Source organism: Schistocerca americana, chromosome X, assembly GCF_021461395.2.
Source record: "Schistocerca americana isolate TAMUIC-IGC-003095 chromosome X, iqSchAmer2.1, whole genome shotgun sequence".
Taxonomy (NCBI): domain Eukaryota; kingdom Metazoa; phylum Arthropoda; class Insecta; order Orthoptera; family Acrididae; genus Schistocerca; species Schistocerca americana.
The window spans coordinates 583918348-583943465 of NC_060130.1; the positions used below are offsets into that span (position 1 = coordinate 583918348).

The following is a 25118-nucleotide window of genomic DNA, read 5'->3' on the forward strand; positions in this document are numbered from 1 at the left end:
GAGTTAGCGTAAGGAGAGCCATATGTGAAGTGTTCAGTGAATTTGAAAGTAGAATTCTGTCAACAGACTTGACAGAAAAACCTAAGAATTTTTTATCTTAGGTTAAATCAGTGGACAGATAAAAGCCATGTGTCCAGACACTGTTACTGTAATGGCATCAAAATGGAGGATGACACAGAGGCTGAAATACTAAATATCTTTTTTGCAAAACTGCTTCACTGTGTAAGAATGCTCTGTAGTTTCTCATTTAAATCATCACACAAACATCAAAATCATTGATATTGAAGTAAGTCATTATTAGATAGAAAAACAACTGAAATTACTCAACAGAGGAAAGGTCTCAGGACCTGACAGGTTACTAGTGTGTTTCTGCATAGAATATGTCGAAGAACTCTAACAGCAGTGTAAGATAGGTTGCTGGAGGAGCGATGCATTCCTAGCAATTGGAAGAAACTGAAAGTCATTTCCAAGGGTCGTCAACCAACCGTACAAAGCAGTAGACCTGTACCTCTGATATTCTGTTGTAGAATTTTTGAAAATATCCCGTGTTTGTGTATTATGACATTTCTGGAGACCAGAACTCTCTTGTGTAAGTATGGGCATTAGTTCCAAAAACGATGATTGTATGTAACCCAGTTCTCCCTTTTCATCCACGAGACCCCGAAAGCAGTAGACACAGGCATCCCGCTTGATGTCTTGGACCTTGACTTCCTGAAAGTGTTTAATAACAGTTCTGCACTGCCTGCTAATGGACAAAATATGTGTACAGAATATCAGACCAGCTGTGTGACTGAATTGCAGAGTTTGTAGCAAACAGAACACACACACACACACACACACACACACACACACACACACACACACACACACACACACACACACATTCTTGCCAGAGAGAAATCCTGAGATGTAAAAATAACTTTGGACATACCCCATGGAAGTGTTATAGGGCCAGTACTCTTAATAATTTCCACTGATACAAAAAAATAATTAATGTTGAGTAATGAAGTTTTGTCTAGGTAACCAATCGAAGTGATTAACATTGCAAGATCGCAGGTTATTGTAAGCACAATATAAGCCATTGCGAATTTGAAATGCTGGTACATTAATAACTGGTGTAATGACCAAAATGTTGAATGCAAGCATTCAAACATGCATGCATTGTGTTTTATAGGTGCTGGATGTCAGTTTGTGCGATGGAGTTCCATGCCTGTGTCACTTTGTCAATACAAGGTCGGTTAATGCTGGTTGTGGATGACGCTGGAATAGTCATCCGATGACGTCCTGTGTGTGCTAAAATGGAGACATATCTGCTGATCGAGCAGGCCAAGGCAACATGTCAGCATTCTATAGAGCATGTTGGGTTACAATAGCAGTATGCGGGCAAGCGGTACCCTGTTGGAAAATGCCCTTTGGAATGCTGTTCATGAACGGCAGCATGACATCTCAAATCACCAGATTGACATAAAGTTTTGCAGTCAGTGAGTGGAATAACCACAGACGTGCTCCTGGTGTCATAGGAAATCACATCCAAGACCATAACTCTCCCTGTGTAGGTTCAGTGTGTCTAGCACACAGATTGGTTGCAGGCCCTCGACTGGCACCTTCTAACCAACACAGCCATCACTGGCACCAAGACAGAACTAGCTTTCATCAGAAAACAAAGCCCTCAGCTCGTCTCCTCCTAACCAAAAAATGGTCATCACTGACACAGAGGTCATCATCATCAGTTATCTGCTATATTAGCAGGTCCTTTGCCTCTCCATTTTCTGCAATCCATTGCTTCCTTCTTAAGGCTGCTGTATGTTGTACCGTCCATCATGTCATCCAGTATCTGGAATCTCTTCCTTCCTCGCTTCCTTTTCCCTTCTACATAACCTTCTAAAACTGTTTTTATCAGTCCGTCATTCTTTCTTAATATATGCCCAATCCAATTTCTTTTTCTTCTCTTTATTACATCTAGTAACTGTCTTTTCTCTCGCACTCTTCTCAGTACCTCTTCATTTTTAACTCTGTCCATCCAACTTATTCTTTGCATCTTCCGCCATGTCCAGATCTCAAAAGCCTCCAGCCTTTCTATGTCTTTTTTCTCATAGTCCATGTTTCAGCGCCATATAGAACAACACTCCATACAAGACATTTTATGAGTCTCTTTCTGAGTTCTCTGTCCAGACCGCTGCAGAAGATTCTCCTTTTCTTATAAAACGCCTCTTTTGCCATTGCTATCCTTGTTTTAATTTCTGTGGTGCACTTCCAGTCGGTGTCTATCCTGCTTCCAAGATACTTAAAATTTTGCACCTGTTCTAGTGTTTCTCCATTCAGCACAATTTTTATTTCCTTATTTCCTCCTATTGCTAATACTTTTGTTTTATTTGTGTTAATTTTCATTCCATATTTTTTTCCGTTAGTTGCAATGGTGTCCACCAAATCCTGTAATTCTTTTTCCCCTGTGGCTAGAAGGACCATGCCATCAGCAAATCTCAAGCACCCTACTCTTCTTCCTCCAATTTCTACTCCTTTGTCATCTAATGAGCATTGGTCAATCATATTTTCCAAGTACAGGTTGAAAAGATTAGGTGATAAACAGCATCCTTGTCTTACTCCTTTCCCTAGTCTGATCCAGTTTGTACTTTCTCCTCTCACTTTAACTGAAACTTTTTGATTAGGGTATAATGAGTTTATAAGTCTTCTGGTTTTCCAGTCCACTCTCTTTTCCCTCATAATAGTTGCCAGCTTGTCCCAAACCACATTGTCAAATGCCTTTTCTAAATCGATGAAGCACATATATAGGTCTCTTCCTTTTTCAATAAACCTTTCTCCCAAGATTCGTAGGAGCCCTATTGCATCTCTGGTGCCCGTATTCCGTCTAAAGCCAAACTGCTCCTCGCCGAGATTCTCCTCTATTACTTTTTCAAGTCTTTTATTAGTTATTCTTAACATCACTTTGGCTGCATGTGAAATGAGGCTGATTGTCCTGTGCTCGCTACATTTCTTGGTTCCTTGTTTTTTTGGTAATGGAATCATTTCTGTTGGTGACATTAAAAGCAACGGTGGTAACATTAAGAGTGCAACGGGAATTCCACTGTTAAATGCAGAGGAGAGAGCAGATAGGTGGAAAGAATACATTGAAAGCCTCTATGAGGGTGAAGATTTGTCTGATGTGATAGAAGAAGAAACAGGAGTCGATTTAGAAGAGATAGGAGATCCAGTATTAGAATCGGAATTTAAAAGAGCTTTGGAGGACTTACGGTCAAATAAGGCAGAAGGGATAGATTACATTCCATCAGAATTTCTAAAATCATTGGGGGGAGTGGCAACAAAACGACTATTCACGTTGGTATGTAGAATATATGATTCTGGCGATATACCATCTGACTTTTGGAAAAGCATCATCCACGCAATTCCGAAGATGGCAAGAGCTGACAAGTGCGAGAATTATCGCACAATCAGCTTAACAGCTCATGCATCGAAGCTGCTTACAAGAATAATATACAGAAGAATGGAAAAGAAAATTGAGAATGCGCTAGGTGACGATCAGTTTGGCTTTAGGAAAAGTAAAGGGACGAGAGAAGCAATTCTGACGTTACGGCTAATAATGGAAGCAAGGCTAAAGAAAAATCAAGACACTTTCATAGGATTTGTCGACCTGGAAAAAGCGTTCGACAATATAAAATGGTGCAAGCTGTTCGAGATTCTGAAAAAAGTAGGGGTAAGCTATAGGGAGAGATGGGTCATATACAATATGTACAACAACCAAGAGGGAATAATAAGAGTGGACGATCAAGAACGAAGTGCTCGTATTAAGAAGGGTGTAAGACAAGGCTGTAGCCTTTCGCCCCTACTCTTCAATCTGTACATCGAGGAAGCAATGATGGAAATAAAAGAAAGGTTCAGGAGTGGAATTAAAATAAAAGGTGAAAGGATATCAATGATACGATTCGCTGATGACATTGCTATCCTGAATGAAAGTGAAGAAGAATTAAATGATCTGCTGAATGGAATGAACAGTCTAATGAGTACACAGTATGGTTTGAGAGTAAATTGGAGAAAGACGAAGGTAATGAGAAGTAGTAGAAATGAGAACAGCGAGAAACTTTTTCGGGATTGATGGTCACGAAGTCAATGAAGTTAAGGAATTCTGCTACCTAGGAAGTAAAATAACCAATGACGGACAGAACAAGGAGGACATCAAAAGCAGACTCGCTATGGCAAAAAAGGCATTTCTGGCCAAGAGAAGTCTACTAATATCAAATACCGGCCTTAATTTGAGGAAGAAATTTCTGAGGATGTACGTCTGGAGTACAGCATTGTGTGGTAGTGAAACATGGACTGTGGGAAAACCGGAACAGAAGAGAATTGAAGCATTTGAGATGTGGTGCTATAGACGAATATTGAAAATTAGGTGGACTGATAAGGTAAGGAATGAGGAGGTTCTACGCAGAATCGGAGAGGAAAAGAATATGTGGAAAACACTGATAAGGAGAAGGGACAGGATGATAGGACATCTGCTAAGACATGAGGGAATGACTTCCATGGTACTAGAGGGAGCTGTAGAGGGCAAAAACTGTAGAGGAAGACAGAGATTGGAATATGTCGAGCAAATGATTGAGGATGTAGGTTGCAAGTGCTACTCTGAGATGAAGAGATTAGCACAGGAAAGGAATTCGTGGCGGGCCGCATCAAACCAGTCAGTAGACTGATGACAAAAAAAAAACTGTTGTCAAAAAGTCCTCAGGCCATTCACCACTGTCATATATTTTATTACATAACCTCAATATTTCTCTTATTCCATTGTGGTTCAAGCATTGTAGTATTTCTCCCGGTATTGTATCTGTACCTACTGCTTTGCCATTTTTCATTGCAGCAATGGCAGACTTTACTTCTTCCATTATGATGGTCGGTCCTTTCTCTTCATCATTTACACTGTTGTGTGATTCAAGTTCCAGAGTTTCTGGTTTGCTATTTGTGTCGTATAGCTCTTTTATATATTCTTCCCATCTCTGGAGGAAATCGTCATGATCTTTGTACACTATCTCTTCGTCTTTACTCAAAATTTACATAGTAGCACTTCCTGATCTGTTTTGTTCCCATGTCATAGTCTTTACTCTGTTGTATAGTAAGTCGTATCTTCCCTTCCTGTCCTGGTCTTCAATTTCATCACATTCCTCTGTTAGCCATTTTTTCCTAGCCTGCTCTGTTTCTCTTCGCAGTTCGTTATTTAACCTTCGGTATATCTTTCTTGCATCTTCAGTGTTCTTGTTTTTCAATTTTCTTCTCTTCTCCATCTTGGAAATCATTTCTTGTGTGACCCATGGTTTTTTTGACCTTTTCCCTTTTACATATCCTATATTTTGCTGTCCTGCTTTAATGATTCCTTCTTTCAGCACATTCCAGTACTCGTTGGCCTTATCAGGTGCTTCTTTGTCTCGTAATGTGTTTAGAAAGTCCCGAGACAGCATTTCTGTAATTTGTTCTTTGTTGGACCTTATCTTCTCTAAATCCCACTTCTTCACCATTGTCGCCTTTTTCAGTTTTTTCATTCTTATTTCTATTTCTGCCATAAGTAAGTTGTGGTCACTATTAATATCTGCACCTGGTAATGTGTGCACCTTCTCGATTCCATTCCTGTATCTTTCTTCTACTAGTATAAAATCGATTTGGTCTCTGTATTTATCCCCTGGTGATTTCCAAGTGTAGAGCCTCCTCTTATGGTTCTTGAACCATGTGTTTGCCACTATCAGCTGCTTTCCCTGCAGAAGTCAATTAACCATTCACCTCTGTCATTTCTCTTTCCAAGACCATGACTGCCATTTTCCCCTCTTTCCTTCTCCCACAATGGTGTTCCAGTCTCCATTACTAGTTTGCAGCATTTTCTTTATGTGCTCCTTTCAGCCTTACAACCAATAACCCGGTCATTTGCATAGTCTACATATTCCACACATTTAGCCAATTCCTTTGTCATAATCATTCCTACTCCATTAATTCCTTTTACGAGGTGCGGCTAGAAAAAAACCGGACTGATGCTGGAAAAACATTTATTTACAATTATTTACAATTTCGTGTTATCTCCTTCAATGTACTCTCCTCCTCGGTCTCTACACCGCTCCATACGAATTTTCCACTGTTCATAGCAATGCTGCAGATCATTTTCGGTAAGTCCATACATTACTTCCGTCGCTTTTTCTTTTACTGCTTCAACTGTCTCAAATCTAGTTCCTTTCAAAGCTGACTTGACTTTAGGGAAAAGAAAAAAGTCACAGGGGGCCAAATCAGGTGAGTAGGATGGATGATCTAAGATGGGAATGTTGTGTTTTGCCAAAAACGTCTTCACTGACAACGCACTGTGAGCTGGGGCATTGTCTTGGTGAAGGATCCATGACTTTTTTCTCCACAAATCGTTCTGTTTTCTCCGTACTCGCTCACGTAGGGTAGCCAGGACGCTAATGTAGTAATGCTGATTCACTGTTTGTCCCTCTGGTACCCAATCAATTTGCACAATCCCTTTGATGTCAAAAAAAAAAAACAATCATCATTGCCTTGAATTTCGATTTTGACATTCGTGCTTTTTTTTGTCGTGGAGAACCAGGAGTTTTCCAATGCATCGATTGGCGTTTAGTTTCGGGATCGTAAGTAAAAAACCACGATTCATCGCAAGTAATAACATTTTGTAAGAAGGTGGGATCACTTTCAATGTTTTCCAGGATGTCAGAACAAATCATTCTTCGCGTTCCTTCTGTTCAATTGTGAGACACTTTGGAACCATTTTTGAACACACTTTGTTCATGTTGAAACTTTCATGAAGAATCTGCCTAACACTTTCCTTGTCAACTCCTGTTAACTCAGACACTGCTCTGATTGTTAAACGGCGATCTTGTCAAACAAGTTTACCGATTTTTTTTCAACGTTTGCATCAGTTTTTGCTGACAATGGTCTGCCAGTGCGAGTGTCATCACTGGTGTCTTCGCGGCCATCTTTAAATCGTTTAAACCACTCAAACACTTGTGTTCGCGATAAACAATCATCGCCGTACACTTGTTGTAACATTACAAACGTTTCACTTGCAGATTTTCCTAGTTTGAAACAAATTTGATGTTAACACGCTGTTCTTTCTGTACACTCAACATTTTCCCGACGCACAGACAAAACGTCAACTACTTAAAACAGACGCCACGGGCAGACTGAGTGCAGGAGGCAGATGAAACTCGAGCAGTAGGCGGAGCGAGAGTCACGTGACAGGCCACGCGACTTTCAGCCTTATTGCATTCGTTTTATTGTTTTCACCAGTACTAGTCCGGTTTTTTTCTAGCCACACCTCGTACTTCTCCTCCTGAGTAGTAGAATACATATTCATCTGACTGCAACTCTCCATGTCCATTCCATCTTACCTCAGCAACTCCTACGAGGTCCATATGATTATTTTCCATCTCTCTTTTAAGGTTTTCTAGTTTTCCTGCTTGTAGCAGAGTTCTGACATTCCAGGTACCAATTCTCGTTTTGATTTTTTGCCTCCTTTCAAGCTGTCCCTCTTCCCCCCCCCCCCCCCCCCCCCCCCCCCCCACACACACACACACACACACACACACACACACACACACACACACTGGAGATCCGAATGGGGGACTATTTTACCTCCGGACACTGTGCATAAAATGGAGACTGCATTATGCATGGAAGATAATCTGCGGTGGTATTCTGTTGTCTTCCGCAGTTCTGGAGGCCGCCCCTAACATGGGATACAGACGCCTTTTGCAGCCGCCTGCTCCGGGTCAGACGCTGCATGAGAAGTATAGGTTGGAAAATGAAAGACCCCTAGCCCTCGAAACCTAATAGCATCAGGGTTGGGAAAGAACAAGAGCTGGCCAAGGGTGGCCAGATAGGAAAGATAAAAGTGAGGAGCCTGGCATAAGTAAGTGGAAGCAATGCCAGGACTCAGCTCGGGGCCCCGTGGTCGCCAGCCACATATCACTAGGTGTGACTCCCTGACACAGAGGTAGAACTAACTTAAATCAGAAAACACAACAGGCACCCTTGGGGATTCAGCATTCGTTTGCTGGATATGGGCTTGATAACTCCAGGGTTTCTGAGCTGGGGACTGGTAAGTGCCACCAGTCCTCTGTCATCATAAGCTCTGGGTGCTTCAGTGAGCTCCGCGCTGCGTGGCAGTGGAACGTTGTGTGTCACAAAGAACAGGGATCTTGACTTGACTGTCCAGATCATGAGGATGATGAAAACATGGAGGGAGGGGAGGGGGGGGGGGGAGAGAGAGAGAGAGAGAGAGAGAGAGAGAGAGAGAGAGAGAGAGAGAGAGAGAGAAGCCTTCAGTATCGATGTGTGCTGCGTGCTGATGAGCTGCATGGCTGTTGAGGTGGAACATTCGCTAGCTAACAACCTCTGGGGGACCTGCCACACTTCAGTTGTATAAGGCTTATCTAGGCACATGTGGCTGTGTCTAGGTGGACTTTTATTTCCCTAGCTCCTCGTGGGACCGAGATGGAAACCTCAAAATTCCTTCCTCATCCTCGTCCTCCCCCCCCCCCCCCCCCCAAATCCCCTCCCCCCAAACCCCGCTCTCCATGCGATAAGGTTATCGGTACCCCGCAAAGTATCTATAAAATAGCTCCATCAGCGATGGAATTTTGTGTTCTTTGTTGACGGTGTTGTTTTCAACTGTAAAGTATTGCCTCCAGCCACAAGTGAACTAACGTAACTACTGGATTCCTTTAGGAATCTGGCACTGTTGACATAAATGGAAATGGTATTGATATATACCTTGATTGAAATTTGACACTAAGCTGTGTAGGGAATCAATATAGCTTCTTTTATTTAGGAAAAGGAATGCTCTAATTTAACTATTCAAGCATGTTTAACAGATTGAATTAAGGCTTTGTAAGCCATTAGATGGTTCTCCCTATTAATATGTGGAGCTAGGTGTTCATCCTTGATATTTCTTTGGACCTTTTTCACAGTCAGCTGTAAATCGAATCAATAGACATGACAGCAGTGTATGCTGATAATGCCGTTAGACAGAGGGTGGTGAGAAAATGATTTTCTTGTTTTCAACATTACTGTGTCGTCAGGATAAAATCTTCTTCCAAGCCGCATTAATTCCAAGAAAACTGAGAATTTTATTGCAATTGACGCAGCTCGAAAACAGCAAAGATTTTATGCCATCATGCCACCGCAAAAGACTTCGTGAACACACTGACTCATCAGGTTCTGAAGAAGATCTTTTAATGCTTTAACCTACACTCATCAGCATTAGGATACTTGAGAACTGGTGCATAGAATGAACTGTGGTGATTCCACTGTCATACAACATTCCCTGAACAGTTTGTGAACTGATCAAGAACGTAGGGACTGGGTTCGCTTCTTAGATGAGAACAGAGTACTGATGGCAATAGTTCGAAGTATACCATGCACCATCAGTTGGCAATTGTGCGTGCGTGCGCACGCGCGTGCGTGCGCAATTTAGGGATTCCGACTATTCATTCTAGGTGCCTCTGAGACCCAAACCTCTCTGCTTGTATACGAGGCCTGTCTAAAAAGTATCCGACCTCTGGCCAGAAAAAATATTTCGAATACCTGACGGGGTTGGGACCCTAATCCCCTTCAATGTAGGCCCCTTGTGCTTGCACACACTTAGCCCATCAATCCTTGCACTGCTGGAAACACCTCTGGAAGCCTTCTTTTGGAATGGTGTTCAGCTCTGTCGTCGTGTTCCGCATTCTCTTCTCTACTCTCTAAACGGGATCCTTTCAGTGGTGTCTTCAATTTTGGAAACAACTAGAAGTTGCAAGGAGCCATGTCTGGAGAGTAGGGAGGTTGGCGAATAGCTGTAATTCCATATTTGGACAAGAAATTTTGGATCAAGTGGGCTGAATGTGCGGGGGCGTTGTCGTGATGCAGTTGACACTTTTTCGCTGTCCACATGTCTGGTCTTTTGCGCCAAACTGCATCGCAGAGTTGTCGGAGAACATCTTGATAGTACTCCTTTGTCACTGTTTGTCCTTCTGGTGCGTATTCGTGATGCAGAATTCCACGGACATCAAAGAAGACAGTCGGCATCACCTTGATTTTACTTCGCACCTGCCGCACTTTCATACGTGTACACCCATGACTCATCTCCGGTCCTATACTTTTTAGACAAACATTGCATATAAAATATGCACACACACATAACACCAGCAAAATTTTCTACTAAAAGGAATTCCCTAAAGAAAACACTACACTGAGACCCCAAATTTTTTTTGAGTGGATTAAACATCTGTGTCTATTAAATAAGCAAATGTATCCCAATGATGTAATAGTAAGTTAGCCATTATTCCGGCAGTCTGGATGGCCCCACCCCCAGGTAGTCAGGTAATTTCAGGGCATTCTGAATGCTGTCATTTACCATCTTATAAGATGATCAGAACCAGTTGCAAAATTATTTAACCAAGATATCAGTGTAGTGTGAAAAGTGGAAATTGACTCTAAATGATAAAAATATCATCCATGTAAGCACTAAAAGGAATCCACTAAATTTTGGTTACACGATAAATCGCACAAATGTAAAGAATGTGAATCCAACTAAATACAACATTTCCATCTGTGGCCAGTGCAAAATATAGCATTTACTTGCTGAAATGCCAAATTGTGCATGCTTGAAGAAACTTGAGTATCCTTCTGAATCTGTCACTGCGCCCACATCAATGTATCTTAAGCAGTAATTTCTATCTGCCACAGCTACTAAAACAACAGAACATGAATCCATGGTCCTTGTATTTATTTTTAGAAATGTCAGTTTTAACTATAGATAAATTTTCCAAATGAATTAACTGATATTCGAGGGGGGGGGGGGGGGGGGAAGTAGACATTCCTTCAGTTCCTAATGTGGGAGAATGAACTTTCACTTTGTTTATCAGTCACTTAGTATTGGGGGATTCACAGTTTCATCTGTTGCCTTTGACTTTCCTGACAATGAGCAAGTAATAAACACGGTGCATGAAATTAAAATATAAAAGTAATAACAGATAAAAATAAAATGTTTATGAACCCAAAAAAAGTCAAGCTATAAGTTTTAAGTAAATGCAATCAACAATATTACTTAAGAATCAGCTTAATTTTTCAAGGAACTCCTCAACAGAATAGGAGGAGAAACCCATGAGGAAACTCTTCAGTTTCGATTTGAAAGTGTGTGGATTACTGCTAAGATTTTCGAATTCTTGTGTTAGCTTATTGAAAATGGATGCAGCAGTATACTGCACAGCTTTCTGCACAAGAGTTACGGAAGTCTGATCCAAATGCAGGTTGGATTTCTGCTGAGTATTAACGGAGTGAAAGCTGCTTATTATTGGACATAAGCTGATATTGTTAACCAGAAATGACAGTAAAGAATATATATGTTGAGATGCCAATGTCAAAATAACCAGACCAGTGAACAGGGGTCAACAAGAGGTTCGCGAACTTACACCATTTGTTGCCCGAACCATCCATTTCTAAGAGAGATATCCTTTCAGAATGGGAAGAGTTACCCAAAAATATAATACCATAAGACATAAGTGAATGAAAATAAGCAAAGTAGAATAGTTTTCAGGTCGAACGATCGCTTACTTCGGATACAATTCGAATCGTAAAAATGGCAGCATTAAGGCTTTGAACAAGATTCTGCACATGGGCTTTTGACGACAGTTTACTGTCTACCTGAACACCTAGAAATTTGAACTGTTCAGTTTCACTAATCATATGCCCATTCTGTGAAATTAAAAGGTCAGGTTTTGTTGAATTTTGTGTTAGAAACTGTAAAAACTGAGTCTTACTGTGATTTGTTAGTTTATTTTCCACAAGCCATGAACTTATGTCATGAACTGCACTATTTGAAACCAAACCAGTGTTGCACACAACATCCTTTACTACCAAGTGAGTGTCATTGGCAAACAGAAATATTTTAGAGTTACCCATAATACTAGAGGGCATATCATTTATATAAATAAGGAACAGGATCGGCCCCAACACTGATCCCTGGAGCACTCAACATTTGACCGTATCCACCCAGACCCCACATCTCAGCAATTCTCAACACTGTGAATAATTACCTTTTGCTGTCTGTTGTTAAAAGTTATTGTTACTGTAAGCTACTCCCCGTATTCTGTAATGGTTCAACTTCTGGAGCACTATTTTGTGATCAACACAATCAAATGCCTTAGTTAAATAAAAAAATGCGCCTAGCATTCTAAACCTTTCGTTTAACCCATCCCGTACCTCACCGAGAAAAGAGAATGTAGCATTTTCAATCGTTAAACAACTTCTAAAACCGAACTGTACAGTTGATAGCAAATTATGTTATATAAAATGACCAATTATCCTTACATACACAACCTTTTCATTATCTTTAGCAAATACTGATGGCATAGAAATAGGTCTAAAATTGTCTGTATTATCCCTTTCTGCCTTTTTATACAGCAGCTGTACTGAGTTCTTTTATCTTTCAGGAAACTGACTGTTCCTACAGGAAAAATTACAAATATGGCAAAATACTGGGCTAACATGTGCAGCACAGTACTTTAATATTCTGCTATGTGCTACATCATATCCATGAGAGTCCTTAGTCTTCAGTGATTTAATTATTGACTCAATCTCCCCCTTGTCCCATATCACAGAGGAATATTTCAGACATCAATCTCGGAAAGGCATTTGCCAAGAGTGTTATAGGATTCCCTGTAGAAACTACATTTTTCTTTAATTCACAAGCAATGCTCAGAAAAGTATGTAAACTGTACATACATCTGATTCATCAGTAACAGAAATATTTTTACTACGAACTGACTTTATATTGTCAACCTTGTGCTGATGACCAAACACTTCCTTCACAACTGACCACATGGTTTTAATTTTGTCTTGTGAATTAGCTACTCTATTTGCATACCACATACTCCTTGATTGTGAATATTTCTGACATTTTGATGTAATTCTCCCTCTGTTCTACATGTTATCCTTATCCCACTAGTTGGCCACCCAGGCTGTCTTTTACTGCTAGTGTCCTATGTAGAACGTTCTAATGGAAAGCAACTCTCCAAGAGCATAAGAAATGTGTTACGGAAAGCATTATACTTGTCATCTATGTTATCGACCCTATAAATGTCCTGCCACGCTTGTTCCTTGACAAGGTTTAAAAAACTCTAGCATGTGTACCTGGCTGTATGACTGCCAGTGGTTGCCAGTTTTTCCTACTGTGTGTGGCCATCACCTTCACTGAAATTCTGGCCACATTCCTGCCAGCCTTAATCGTGCTGGAAAAATTGTGCATCTTGCCGTAACATTAGAAACAGAAAATACATTGACGACGACAATGACAATGATTCTTGCAAAGAAAAACTGATTGAAGGATTGGTCTTGAGGGAGGAAGGGGGGGACCATTTGCAATTTCCTGCTGGCATACAAATTGCTTGGAGAGTTTGATTACTGAAAGCTGCAGTAAAGTACAAGGTGATTCAGATAAGCCAGAACTCCTACACTTATTTACTATATTCTTTATCAATATCATTTAATACATTTAGAAAGGTATTTAAAAGATGCTGAAACTGTCCCCCATTTTGTAGTAAATACATATTGACTAGATGGCAAAGGTATGCAGATACTCATTGTGTATATAGACTGTGACTTCTTTTATGGCAGTGATAATGTGATTCTTTACTCTCCAGCATTCTTGGATTATTGTAGTGTTCCTCAAGATGTCCTTCCCCACAAAAAAAAAAAAAAAAATAAAAAAAAATAAAAAAGAAAAAAAAAATCTGGGGAAGTTAGATCTGGTGAGTGGGAGGCCCACATATTTTTAGAGCATCATCGTCTCATTGACGGTGTGACATGTTGCACTGTCTTTTTGAAACCAGCAGTAACGTTCACTCACTTCAAGTGTGGCCGTGAACTGACTCTTGATCTCCCAGCACAAACGGAAAAAACAGTTGTTACAAAAAATTGGTCCAACAATTCACTGGCTAGATATGGCACGTCATACTCCATTTTCTTGTAGGTGAAGTTGCGTCTTGTGTAATGTGTGATGATTATTGGCAGCTTAAATGCAAGTATTCCGTCTGTTTAATACATACATGTAAGTGGAACCATGCTTCATCACTGAAAAATGTATTGTTCAGCATATTATTCACATCGTTGTGCGAGCTCTTAAACCACTGACAATAGGAGACAGGTTTTTCTGACTCCAAAGAATATAGCTCTTGAACTACCTGAACTCTGTACAGCCATAACCTGAGACATGTAGTGGGTCCATGGCAGGTTTAATAAGATGCTCCATGCTCATTAGACAACCGATGAAATGATTTACTGGGGAATCACAGCAGAAACTCGCCGAGTGGGATGGTGCAGTGTTTAGTACACTGGACACGCAATGGGGAGAGTGACAGTTCAAACCCTCATCCGACCATCCTGATTTAGATTTTCCGTGATGTCCGTAAATCACTTCAGGCAAATACCAAGACGGTTCCTTTGAAAGGACATGGCAGACTTCCTTCCCCGCTCCGATAGGACTGATGACCTCGCTGTTTGGTCCCCTCCCCCAAACCAACCAACCACAGCAGAGACTGCTGAAAACTCCATAAATTCAGGTGTTAACACATCAGGTTGACAGTTTACAGACCTTTCATTAACACTTCGTGTTTCACAAACTGCTGTTTTCTCTGGATAGGGACATCAGGGAATTTCTCGTGGATCATCTCAGTACACTGCTTTTAAGATTTTACTGTGAAGTAAGCTTCATAATATGATGCTGCTCATGCATGAGCAACATGTCAAATTGAGTAAATGTCACCTAACACTAATGCACACCCTTGCGTGCGTGCGTGTGCTGAGTCTGGAGATGATGCCCTACTAGACATTTCCCAAGGTAAGTGCTATGAACAACAATCTATAAACAATCAACAACACAGAGGAATCATAATTATTTTTAACACAAACTACATAAATATTTATGGTTCTGGCTTTTCTGAATTACCCTGTACTTAAGCCAGGACCTAACCAGGACAAGACTTTGCATTTAATTCTCTCATTTTTACATTCATGTTACGCTCTGCGATGAATGATTGGAGGTAGGGTAGGAAATGCAGTGTAGTACTACTATGGTCTGTAAAAATCTTGTCTGCTCATAAATAAATTAATTTAATGATTAATGGTTGCTTAACTTCATTGATGAATAAAACATGAAAGTTTAAATATACATTGAACTTACTACAGTTCTGTAATTCTAAGCATTTAAGCAAGCCTTCCAAAACTTTGTGTTTAATTTGTTTATAGTTGCGCTTAGGTAGGATTGTATTTCATGAGTTTCATATTTAATTTCTTTTGCCTGATTTTTCTGTGTTTTTCAACAAGTAGAAAAAGATAGTTCATGCAGTACTGTTTCTTGTTCCAGGATGTGATCTGGGGTGTGACATACGAGATAGACAAAGAGGATGAAGAAAATGTTGTCTCGCATCTGGATTTTCGTGAGAAGGATGGCTATACCAAAAACACAGCACTATTTTATCCTGTAGCAATTGAGACAACACAAGAAATAACCAAACTCGATCCACTTGAAGTAGTGCTGTACATAGCCACAGAAGATAATAAATTTTTCATGAAAAATGAAACTTTTGAGGAAACAGCTGCATGCATTGCAAGTGCTCATGGACCGAGTGGCAGTAATGCAGAATATTTGTTCAACCTCGCAGCAGAAATGAGACGCATTGCACCTCATTATGATGATACCCATCTATTTGCTTTAGAAAATGCTGTACGAAAAATACAAAGCAACAAAGAGTCTACTGCCAAAGCATGAGCAGAAACTGAAGTTAAGATACTCTGGGCCTCTATACAACTTCGATGTATGCCCTGATTTGACTTTCTATAGTTCCTCTATGCCACCTTCCCCCTCCCTCCTGACCTTCACCCCCCCCCCCTCCCCAGAATATTTCTTTACTTTTATCATCCATTGGAGTAAGGTAAAATCATAAAGATGCATCTACAGCTGCTTTTACATGATCAACTTTCGTTTGTCAATTGACTTCTCAAGACAAGTTTGCCTACTGCAGCGACCCTGGTGTTTTATTCCTTTACAGAATCTCATCGGTTTCAAGTGCTCATTTTCATTTACACGTCAGCAAAAAAATTTCAGAGAGAGCTGTCTGGTGTGCAGTTCGGCATCTGATCTGTGAAAATGAGGTTATGAGGAACTATCTTTTTTATGAAAAATATGGTACGTAATGTAGGAACAAGAAAGGCTAATGCTTTTGTACGTCCATCCTTTTAGCAGGACATCTCTGGGACGACGGCCGCTTAGTATCGTGACAAAAAAATAAACCCCTACGGCCATCCTTATGATTTTATTTTATTTTGTCGCTACCAGTTTCGACGCTTCATTGCATCATCTTCAGGCTGTTTTGATGCGGTACAACCTGTAGCGACAAAATAAAATAAAATAAAATCATAAGGACGGCTGTAGGTGTTTCTATTTTTTGTCAAGAAAGGATAATAGTTTATTCATGCCAAAAGGATTCATAGTGGTCATTCTAGTCAAAGGTCACATGGTAAATTCTTCACACTTCACTTCAGAGAACTGAAAGAATATGAAAAGTGTCATCCAAACTTTTCGAACATAAAAAATTATTTGTTTGAGCATATATACACTTGCGAATATGTGAAAAAAATCTAGAATGCAGTAAATAGCACCTTTTTGCTTCATACTGTGTATCTTGTTTTCCTTGCTAAGTGCCAAAAGCATTGAAAATTACTTTTCTTGACAAATAATTACTTTTTCGTAGTTCAAATAATTTTCATTAAAACACATGTATCTGTTTCCATTCTTATTTCTGCATAGTGTAGTAGAACATAAGTGCCTTTGTCATTTCAGTATTTTGTCTATCTTCTAAGACAACATTAGTAGGGAATATTATCAGGACCTTGTGTAACTTTGTGTGTTAAGAAATCATCAAATCTATTTCTATAAAACGAGTGAGCTCAACCAGACTAGGGCAATTTTCTAATTTGAGACACTACTGAATTCCCTTGTTTCTGTGCGTGCACAGTCTGCAACATACTCGGAAATTTAGAACTCCACGAAAGTTGCTAGTGTACAAAGGGGGGTAATACTGAATTAGCAATGCAGCGGAGGAAGACAAAGTTGTGGAAGGGGCTAACAGTCAGTATTAATGCAGCTTTTAAAAAGAAATTGTTCTCGTGTTTCATGTTTTGTGTGTGTGTGTGTGTGTGTGTGTGTGTGTGTGTGTGTGTGTGTGTGTTGTGTCCTGACATAATTGGCTTTGTTGATTTTCTTTTATTGTGTGACATAATGAAATAGGATTGGTTACAAACTACTTACGATTGGAAACCAGAAAGATATCACTTCTGTTTTTTAAAAAATGACATATATAAGCATTACATGAGTCTTCTAGTCCTGATCATAGTTTGGTATGATGCTGCTACATGTGTGTCAAAAATTTCGGCATTACTAGGAAGACCAGAATTATATTCTTTGATGGACACTGCTTATTTCTTAAATAAATAAATAAATCCTTGTTTGCTAGTCACACCTATGAAGTGGTTATATGAGCACACTGATATACAGTATTTTCTAGAAAACCAACTGTTACAGCTTGGATTCTCCTCGGTGAGCTCTGAGCTTTGATTGGTATACATGTCGTGACATGAATTCTTGCAACAAGAACCATGTATACCATCCTGAGAAGCATATGCATGATCTGGACCACACAGTATCATTCTTGTTGTGATCTGTAACAGGTTAATGGACACTTCACAAACCATTTTGAAAGTTTTTTTATGAAAACTTTCAGCCTTAAGTTACCTAACATATTTCTGTACTGTATTTGATTGATGTATTCCTAGCTGTGATATTGTATTGTGTAGTTGTATTACCAAGTGTCTTATTTAAAAGCAATTTCACTGATGTAAAGTACCTTTAGTTTGTGTGTTCACAACTGTTGAAGAAAGTAGTTTGTCATAGTACAGAAGTCAGTAGTTCATATTTTTCTTGAACAACATTCCACTGTCTTCAACTGAGTAAAGTGGTATATTGAATATGCTTGTACAAATGAGAGTATTTTAATTGAAATGAGATGCCATTTAATAAATTTGTGTTGATATAAATGTACTTTACTTTTGAAATAAATTACTTTTAATATAGTTGTTAATTAAATGCATCCCTTTATTAGTCCATTACTTTCTGATGCAGTCAACATATGAAAATAACAATTGAAAGGCAGCATTCAATCACCACCAATAAAAAATTAGTAGTTCTTAATTTTTCCTGCTGCATAATTTCATATCCATGACTGGATCAGATGGTGCAGGACTAATGCACTGGCTGCATAATAACTAAATATTTTGAAGTAGTAGGAGGTAGCGTGCTAATGTCTTTGTCTCTCTCAGTGCCATTTTAAACAGAGCTGTCAATGTGTTTTCTTGTAATTGGTCTGATGTTACATTGTTGAACAGAGATGTGGAGAGTATTTCCATGCAGGGGTGATTTTGAGGTGTATTAGAGAAGTACATGAGTAGCAAAGTCAGATAAATGTGGAAAACCTATAAAATAACCAATAGTAATGTAGGGGACCTTGTTGATACGCAGAAATTGATAGCAGTTTTGACTGCCATAGTGCACCACGGAGTGACAACATAATTTCATCTATTATTGAATCAGTAGTTACATGGCATTGCATGTTAGGTAAGTAGCTTCCTTAAGTATTAGCAGGTATTGCTGCAGTGCATCCTGAGTAATTTGCAATGTGTTACTAGTGGTTGGTTGCTATTGATTTCAGATTGTTCTCATTCTCAGTCACCTATGTAGTAATAAACTTGTTGTGTTAAGACTTCGTTCTCGAAGATCACATGAATGTTGACTTTATTATGTGTACAATAAAGGGCGTTAATTATATCTGGTAGGTTGTTCAGGTCTTATTGTCTCATGTTGTTGTTGTCTTCAGTCCTGAGACCTTACCGTTGGTGGGGAGGCTTGCGTGCCTCAGCAATACAGATGGCCGTACCGTAGGTGCAACCACAATGGAGGGGTATCTGTTGAGAGGCCAGACAAACATGTGGTTCCTGCAGAGGGGCAGCAGTCTTTTCAGTAGTTGCAGGGGCAGCAGTCTGGATGATTGACTAATCTGGCCTTGTAACACTAACCAAAATGGCCTTGCTGTGCTGGTATTGCAAATGGCTGAAAGCAAGGGGAAACTACAGCCTTAATTTTTCCCAAGGGCATGCAGCTTTACTGTATGGTTAAATGATGATGGCGTCCTCTTGGGTGAAAGTGCCAATTCTTATGCCAAGAACTGATCTGCAAAGCAGTAATGGGATAACTGTCTCATAATAGTCTGAAATAGTTGTCCCATTATTGCTTTGCAGATCAGTTCTTGGCATAAGAATTGGTACTTTCAGTAATGAAGCCTTTGCCAAATCTAGGAGCTCCTTAAATATGTTTGACAAGTGGATCTGCTACACATTTATCAAAATCAGCTGCAGCTATAGTTAATCATATCATAGAAGGGATATGTTACTTGACAATCAGGGCTGTCTGATAAAAGTTAGTGGTACTGTCATTAAACTATGTCTGGAAGAAGTTTAATTTACAGTATTTTAACAATCTGCTAGAATCGATGGACTGGACCTCTCAGGTCTGTAGTTGGCACAAAGGCCTGCAACATACCGGGAAAGGCAAGGAAAAATCTGTTTTATACACAACTTCAGTACCTTCTTTTTTGACAGTTTATTATCAAAGTAAGTCCTTTAATTTTTGTCTTATCATTTTTCGGTGTTGTGTTGAGAATATAACTATAATTTACATTATATTTGTTGCAATAATACATCAAATTATTTTCATTATTGAGGAAAGAAATTATTCATATTTAACCAATTACTCTTAATCATTTAAAGAAGAATAACACTGAATTTCAACACTTGAAAGTTTTTCAAAAGCTAGCATTGTCATAACTGCTAAAGTCTCTTCCAGAAGATTTACTCCTGTTTATTCTTGTGTACTACGAAAAAATGTGGAATATGAATCATTGTTTTATGGTTATACGTGATATTCTGACTTGAGGAAAGTCAAGCTCCAATTTCAGAACCAAACAAACATTAGTAAATTGCTGCCATCAGAGTTAAGCCATTTTTATAGGAGAATGGGGAAATATCTAATTTAGCTGTATTTAATACAAACAATAGATATCGTATGATTCAATGTCATTCATCATAATCAATGTTTTTTGGAAAGCCTGCAACTGTGTCATTCATGATTTAAATCATAAAACACTGCACCAGTTACAATTGTTTTACAAATAGCACTTGCATTTCGAGAAGTTAAGAGCAAATATGTACATTGGTATTTTTTGCGAAACCACAAGAAACAATGGCAATGCAAGAGAGGCAGAACAACACACATTCAGTCATAAAAAAAACATGTAAATATTTGCACTCAATATTGAGAGATTCTTGAAACACCTTGTGTTGTGCATAGAAAACTTAACTGATACAACGTTGTATTATTTAAATCTGTTTTGATATGTCTGTAGATACTGCCAATTTTACATTTCTTTCATTTTCATATTGCTGTTTATGTGAAACATTTCATGCCCTGAGTATGGTGCATCTTCGGTATACAGTGTTTATGTGCAAAGATGTGACTATTAAATGGTGTATTTCATTCAAGATGGTGGGGGGATTATTGTTGCTTCTCCTTGCCATTACTCCAGGCCATATTCCTGCGCCTTTGATATAGAACTCATTTCCTTGAGTCACTAATTTTGTGAGAACTACAGTGACAAAAGGTTGGTCATCTTTGGTACTACTACTCCTACTGCTGCAATACTGTTCCAGTCAATAGCATAAGAGCTTTTTTGTCTTGTATACTTCATCTGTTACATAATTTTGATATTTGAGGACAGCTCTTGGGCTGGAAATATGCTTGTAATTTCTCACGTCCAAAAAGATTTTGAAAATTGACAAAAATTAAATACTCTGGTGGAAAGATTACCATATTTACTCGAATCTAAGCCGCACTTTTTTCCGGTTTTTGTAATCCAAAAAACCACCTGCGGCTTAGAATCGAGTGCAAAGTAAGCGGAAGTTCTGAAAAGTGTTGGTAGGTGCCGCCACAACTAACTTCTGCTGTCGAATATATGTAGCGCTACACAGGCATGCTTTGCAGGCACAAAGATAAATACTGGTGCCAAAACCTCTGCGGTAAATAAATTAAAAAAAAAAAAAAAAAAGTGGAAGACGAGCTTTTTTTCCTCCGCCCTGAGTTTTGACCACTGCATTTTCATACATTATCCATCGAAGTAAATACAAATTCCGTATTGTTCATCTTCGAATATTGCAGCTTTTCAATGTACTACGAAAGTCCGACTGGCAAGACTGTTAGGGACGTTTGTGTCAATATGGCCAACTCTGTTTTGAATTTATTCCTACCTGTGAGAAGAGATGGTTGCTAATAGGAACTTTTATGAATTGTGAATCACATGAAGTATTCTCTGCACCATAAGAATAATACGAATATAAACATTTTGCCACATATTCTTTCGTGTTTGCTGCTATCTCATTTAAATTCTGTCTGCCTAATAAACTACGAAACTAGAGTGAGACAGCAGCAAACGCAGAAGAATGTACATATCATGTCATGTTTATATTCGTATTATTCTTATGCGTAATAGTGATACAGTCAGAATTGAAGCACGGCAATTGACTAGATTTTTAAATTTAAGATGACTCTAATTTCTGTACAGAATGTAATGTACTAAAGAGGTGTCTGCAAAGATTTTTCAAACGGAGAAAAATTTTCGCTAAGCTCTCATTCAGAACATCTTCTATCATACGCAGTCTATTATTTGGTTCTTGTTGATCATTGTCAAAGAAAGCAGCAGTGTAAGTAACAACAAATAGCAGTCTCTTGCCATTGTTTCACTAAGGAGACGATTCCTCTTTTTAAATTGTAAGCGGCGGTGGCACGCACGCAAGCCTTGCTGCAAGCGGCAACAGGCCGAAACACTCATTATCAGAATGCGACAAACAATGCATGACACAGTACAGTAATGCATCTTCAGCTTAGAGTGACGTAAACACCTATAACAAAGAGAACGGCACTTATCAAATCAAAGAAAAATAAGCAATCAATTCAAACCAGACGAAGCACATGAAAAAGCAAGTGTACCCGTATAAATACGGATGGACAAATAGCAATGGCTACTTGGCAAAACTTAACTGCTAAGCTTACGTCTCGAACCAAACTACTGTAGCTGTATCGTCATTCATTTGACCTAAATTGTGTGTCATAATACAATGGACCAACTTTGTTTCAATTTGGAGGTGCGGCCTAAAACTTTTCTCTCCCCTTGAATTTAGAGTCTCAAATTTCAGGTGCGGCTTAGATTCGGGAAAATTTTTTTTTCTTGATTTAGAGTCTCATTTTTCAGGTGTGGCTTAGATTCGAGTAAATACGGTATAAGGCATGTATTTCTGTTCAGTTTGTTCAGCCCTCACTGTGCTTGGTCCCAACCTCCAGGTCATAGGGTATTTACTATTCCAGTTTTGTGAGCTTCACTTTCAAGAAATTCAGTAGCTTAGCTCTGTCTCACTGCAAAGCCACTGCTGCGGTTGGTAGTACTGGGTGGTTATCATTAAAGTGCAGCTTTTCACAGAGGTCCATTGTGGGCTGTAATTGTCGTATGGCAGTGAAACATGCTAGATATTATAATGCAGGCATTTACAGACTTTCTCACTGTGTACCAACTGACATTTTTAGGAATTTTGGTGTAAAACTATAGCTTGGGCACTCATGAACCCTGATGTGGGGGAAGGGCAGGGGCATGTGGAAGATTGACCAACCACAGCCTCAGGTTTGAGGAATGGTATGGGATGAATAATTTTTGTCATCTTGCTCAGCACTGACAACATGTGGTTTTGGGTTGTGCTGATCAACTACTATACATGGCAGGAATATGACACACGTAAGTAATAAGTTTTCATGAAAGCACTTTTACAGAGTGATTCATGTTCACATGTGGTACTTATTTGTAGCAAATAACATGAAATTAAATTACGATGGTTTTAATACAAAATATTCAAAGAGTAAGACAGGAATGACATATAAAGCAGTTGTGCAAGAGAGTAATAAACTGAACGTGGCATATAGTAAATTAAGAGTTCAAAAAGTGAAAAAAATCACAATCAAATCACTCTGATGGGAAATCAGACTTTAAAATCTGTAATTAGTTTTCAGATTTAGATTCTGATGAAAGAACATCTACATGTTTCAGTTGGAAGCATGTAGCTGTTCATCTTTAGTCAGAGTTTCAAAGTCTGGTGCAACTGAGCTGAACTTGGCTCTCAAGTCTTCGTCAACACGAAGTCTATTTCTGCGCTTATTTTTAATGTACAATAATTCAGAAAAACCACTTTCACACACCTAAGTAGTAACAAATTGATGCCAAAAATCGGATTGCTTGTTTGAAGAGGGGAACAGAATTCTGTTTTTGTTCATATCGAAAAGGAGGCAGTTTGCATTTTGAAAGCATCTTCCATGAAACTGTCCATAGTCGTGCCAATGAAAGTTTCTTTTGTGATTACTTCTTCTGGTACTTTCCTGACAATGAGTTTCATATCCAGTCACATTGGTAACCTTTGGGAAAGTGCTTTCCAGAAATTTTTTGAAGCCTCTAAATGTGTAATAATGTCTCGAACTTAATCTTGCACGAGATCTACTTCATTGTCTTAAAAAAAAATGTAAGAACAGGGGATGCAAAAAAATTTATTGCTCAGTACTTGTTAACTAAAAAAAGTCAATTGTCTTTTGAAAGACAATATTTTATCTACTAAGAAAGCTGTTGTCTTGTCCTTGTAGGCCCATTTTCAAAATGTGAAGTGCCTCAAATATATCAGTTAAATAGGCCAATCTTGTTAACCACCGATCAGCAAAAAATTGTTCATGTCATTGTTTTTGTCACTGAGAAACATTAAGAACCTTGAACCATGGTTCCAATACTCACTTCAAAATTGTGCTGCGAGAGCACCATCTTGCTTAAGCAGCGAAGTTTTAGTTATCTCCTATTTGTACACACAATACTGTGAATAGCTGAGAGTTTAGAACCCTTCTTTTGATGATATTTACAGTGTCTGTCAAAACAATATGAAGAGTTTTGGGCATATGCTGAGAAGCCAGTGCAGCTTGGTTTAATACAGTGTGAGCTTCGACAATCAGTTGCAACTTTCTCCACTTCTGCTGCCAGCCATGTTAAGTGACCGTACATTGCCTTGGCCCTGTGTATACAAATACCAACACATTTTTGCCAAGGAATACAGGCAATAAAACAGGTTCACCAGTTGTGAGGTTTTCCATTCTTTAGCTAACACAATCACTTCTAAGACACAGGTAGCATAAACTTCACATCACTAGCCAAGTATGAAGCTTTTATCAAGTTAGTGTCAGTGTTAATAAGATTTGCCTTGCATTTAGATTCTTCCATCTCTCTCTCTCTCTCTGGTTTTTTTTTTTTTTTTTTTTTGTGCAAAAACACAGTTTACAAAATGCAGTTTTTCTTCAAAAAAAGTCTATAGGTTTACCAAATAACTCGGTGTTTATATCTTGGATGATATTTTAATCAAGAAGGCTTGATACTTTGAAACACTTTCAAATCAAAGCATTCAACACACTGGGAAATTGGGTTATCACTGTTTTGTGTGCTGGCCTGAACTGTTCCACCAAATTGCTAGTAACTTTCATCATACTTGCAGTTAGGTGTTGGTTTAAGTATTTTAACTCTAAGCTTGGAGGCAGAAGCAGCTTCCTGGCTTAAAAATAACTTCATGGTTAGCTTAAAACACAATCACTTCTAAGACACACAGTTAGCCTACTCTTCACATCACAACTATAGTAGTCAACAATCAGCTTGTTGTAATATGCATACTCAGATAGCAGATAGATGCCATTTAATGCAACACTAACAAAGTGACAATAACAATAAACCATTCACTGCATAAGGCTAAATGCAAACTGAGACGCGTATAGCGTGTGTGACATGACACGACACAACACTACAGCGTGATGCAACGTGCTAGGCTGATCCTGTGCGTATTGAGACACGTAC

At 39.0% G+C, this 25118-nt stretch overlaps 1 protein-coding gene across 1 annotated transcript in view; it reads left to right on the forward strand.

The window, feature by feature from the left end:
• The window catches only part of LOC124555113 (putative glutathione-specific gamma-glutamylcyclotransferase 2), a 32398-nt gene extending 14233 nt beyond the window's left edge, over window positions 1-18165 (forward strand). The window contains exon 3 of the mRNA XM_047128916.1: window positions 15401-18165. Within this exon, the coding sequence (XP_046984872.1) occupies window positions 15401-15805 (405 nt within the window). The 3' untranslated portion in view covers window positions 15806-18165. The remainder of the gene's footprint in view (window positions 1-15400) is intronic.
• Window positions 18166-25118: the final 6953 nt, after the last annotated feature.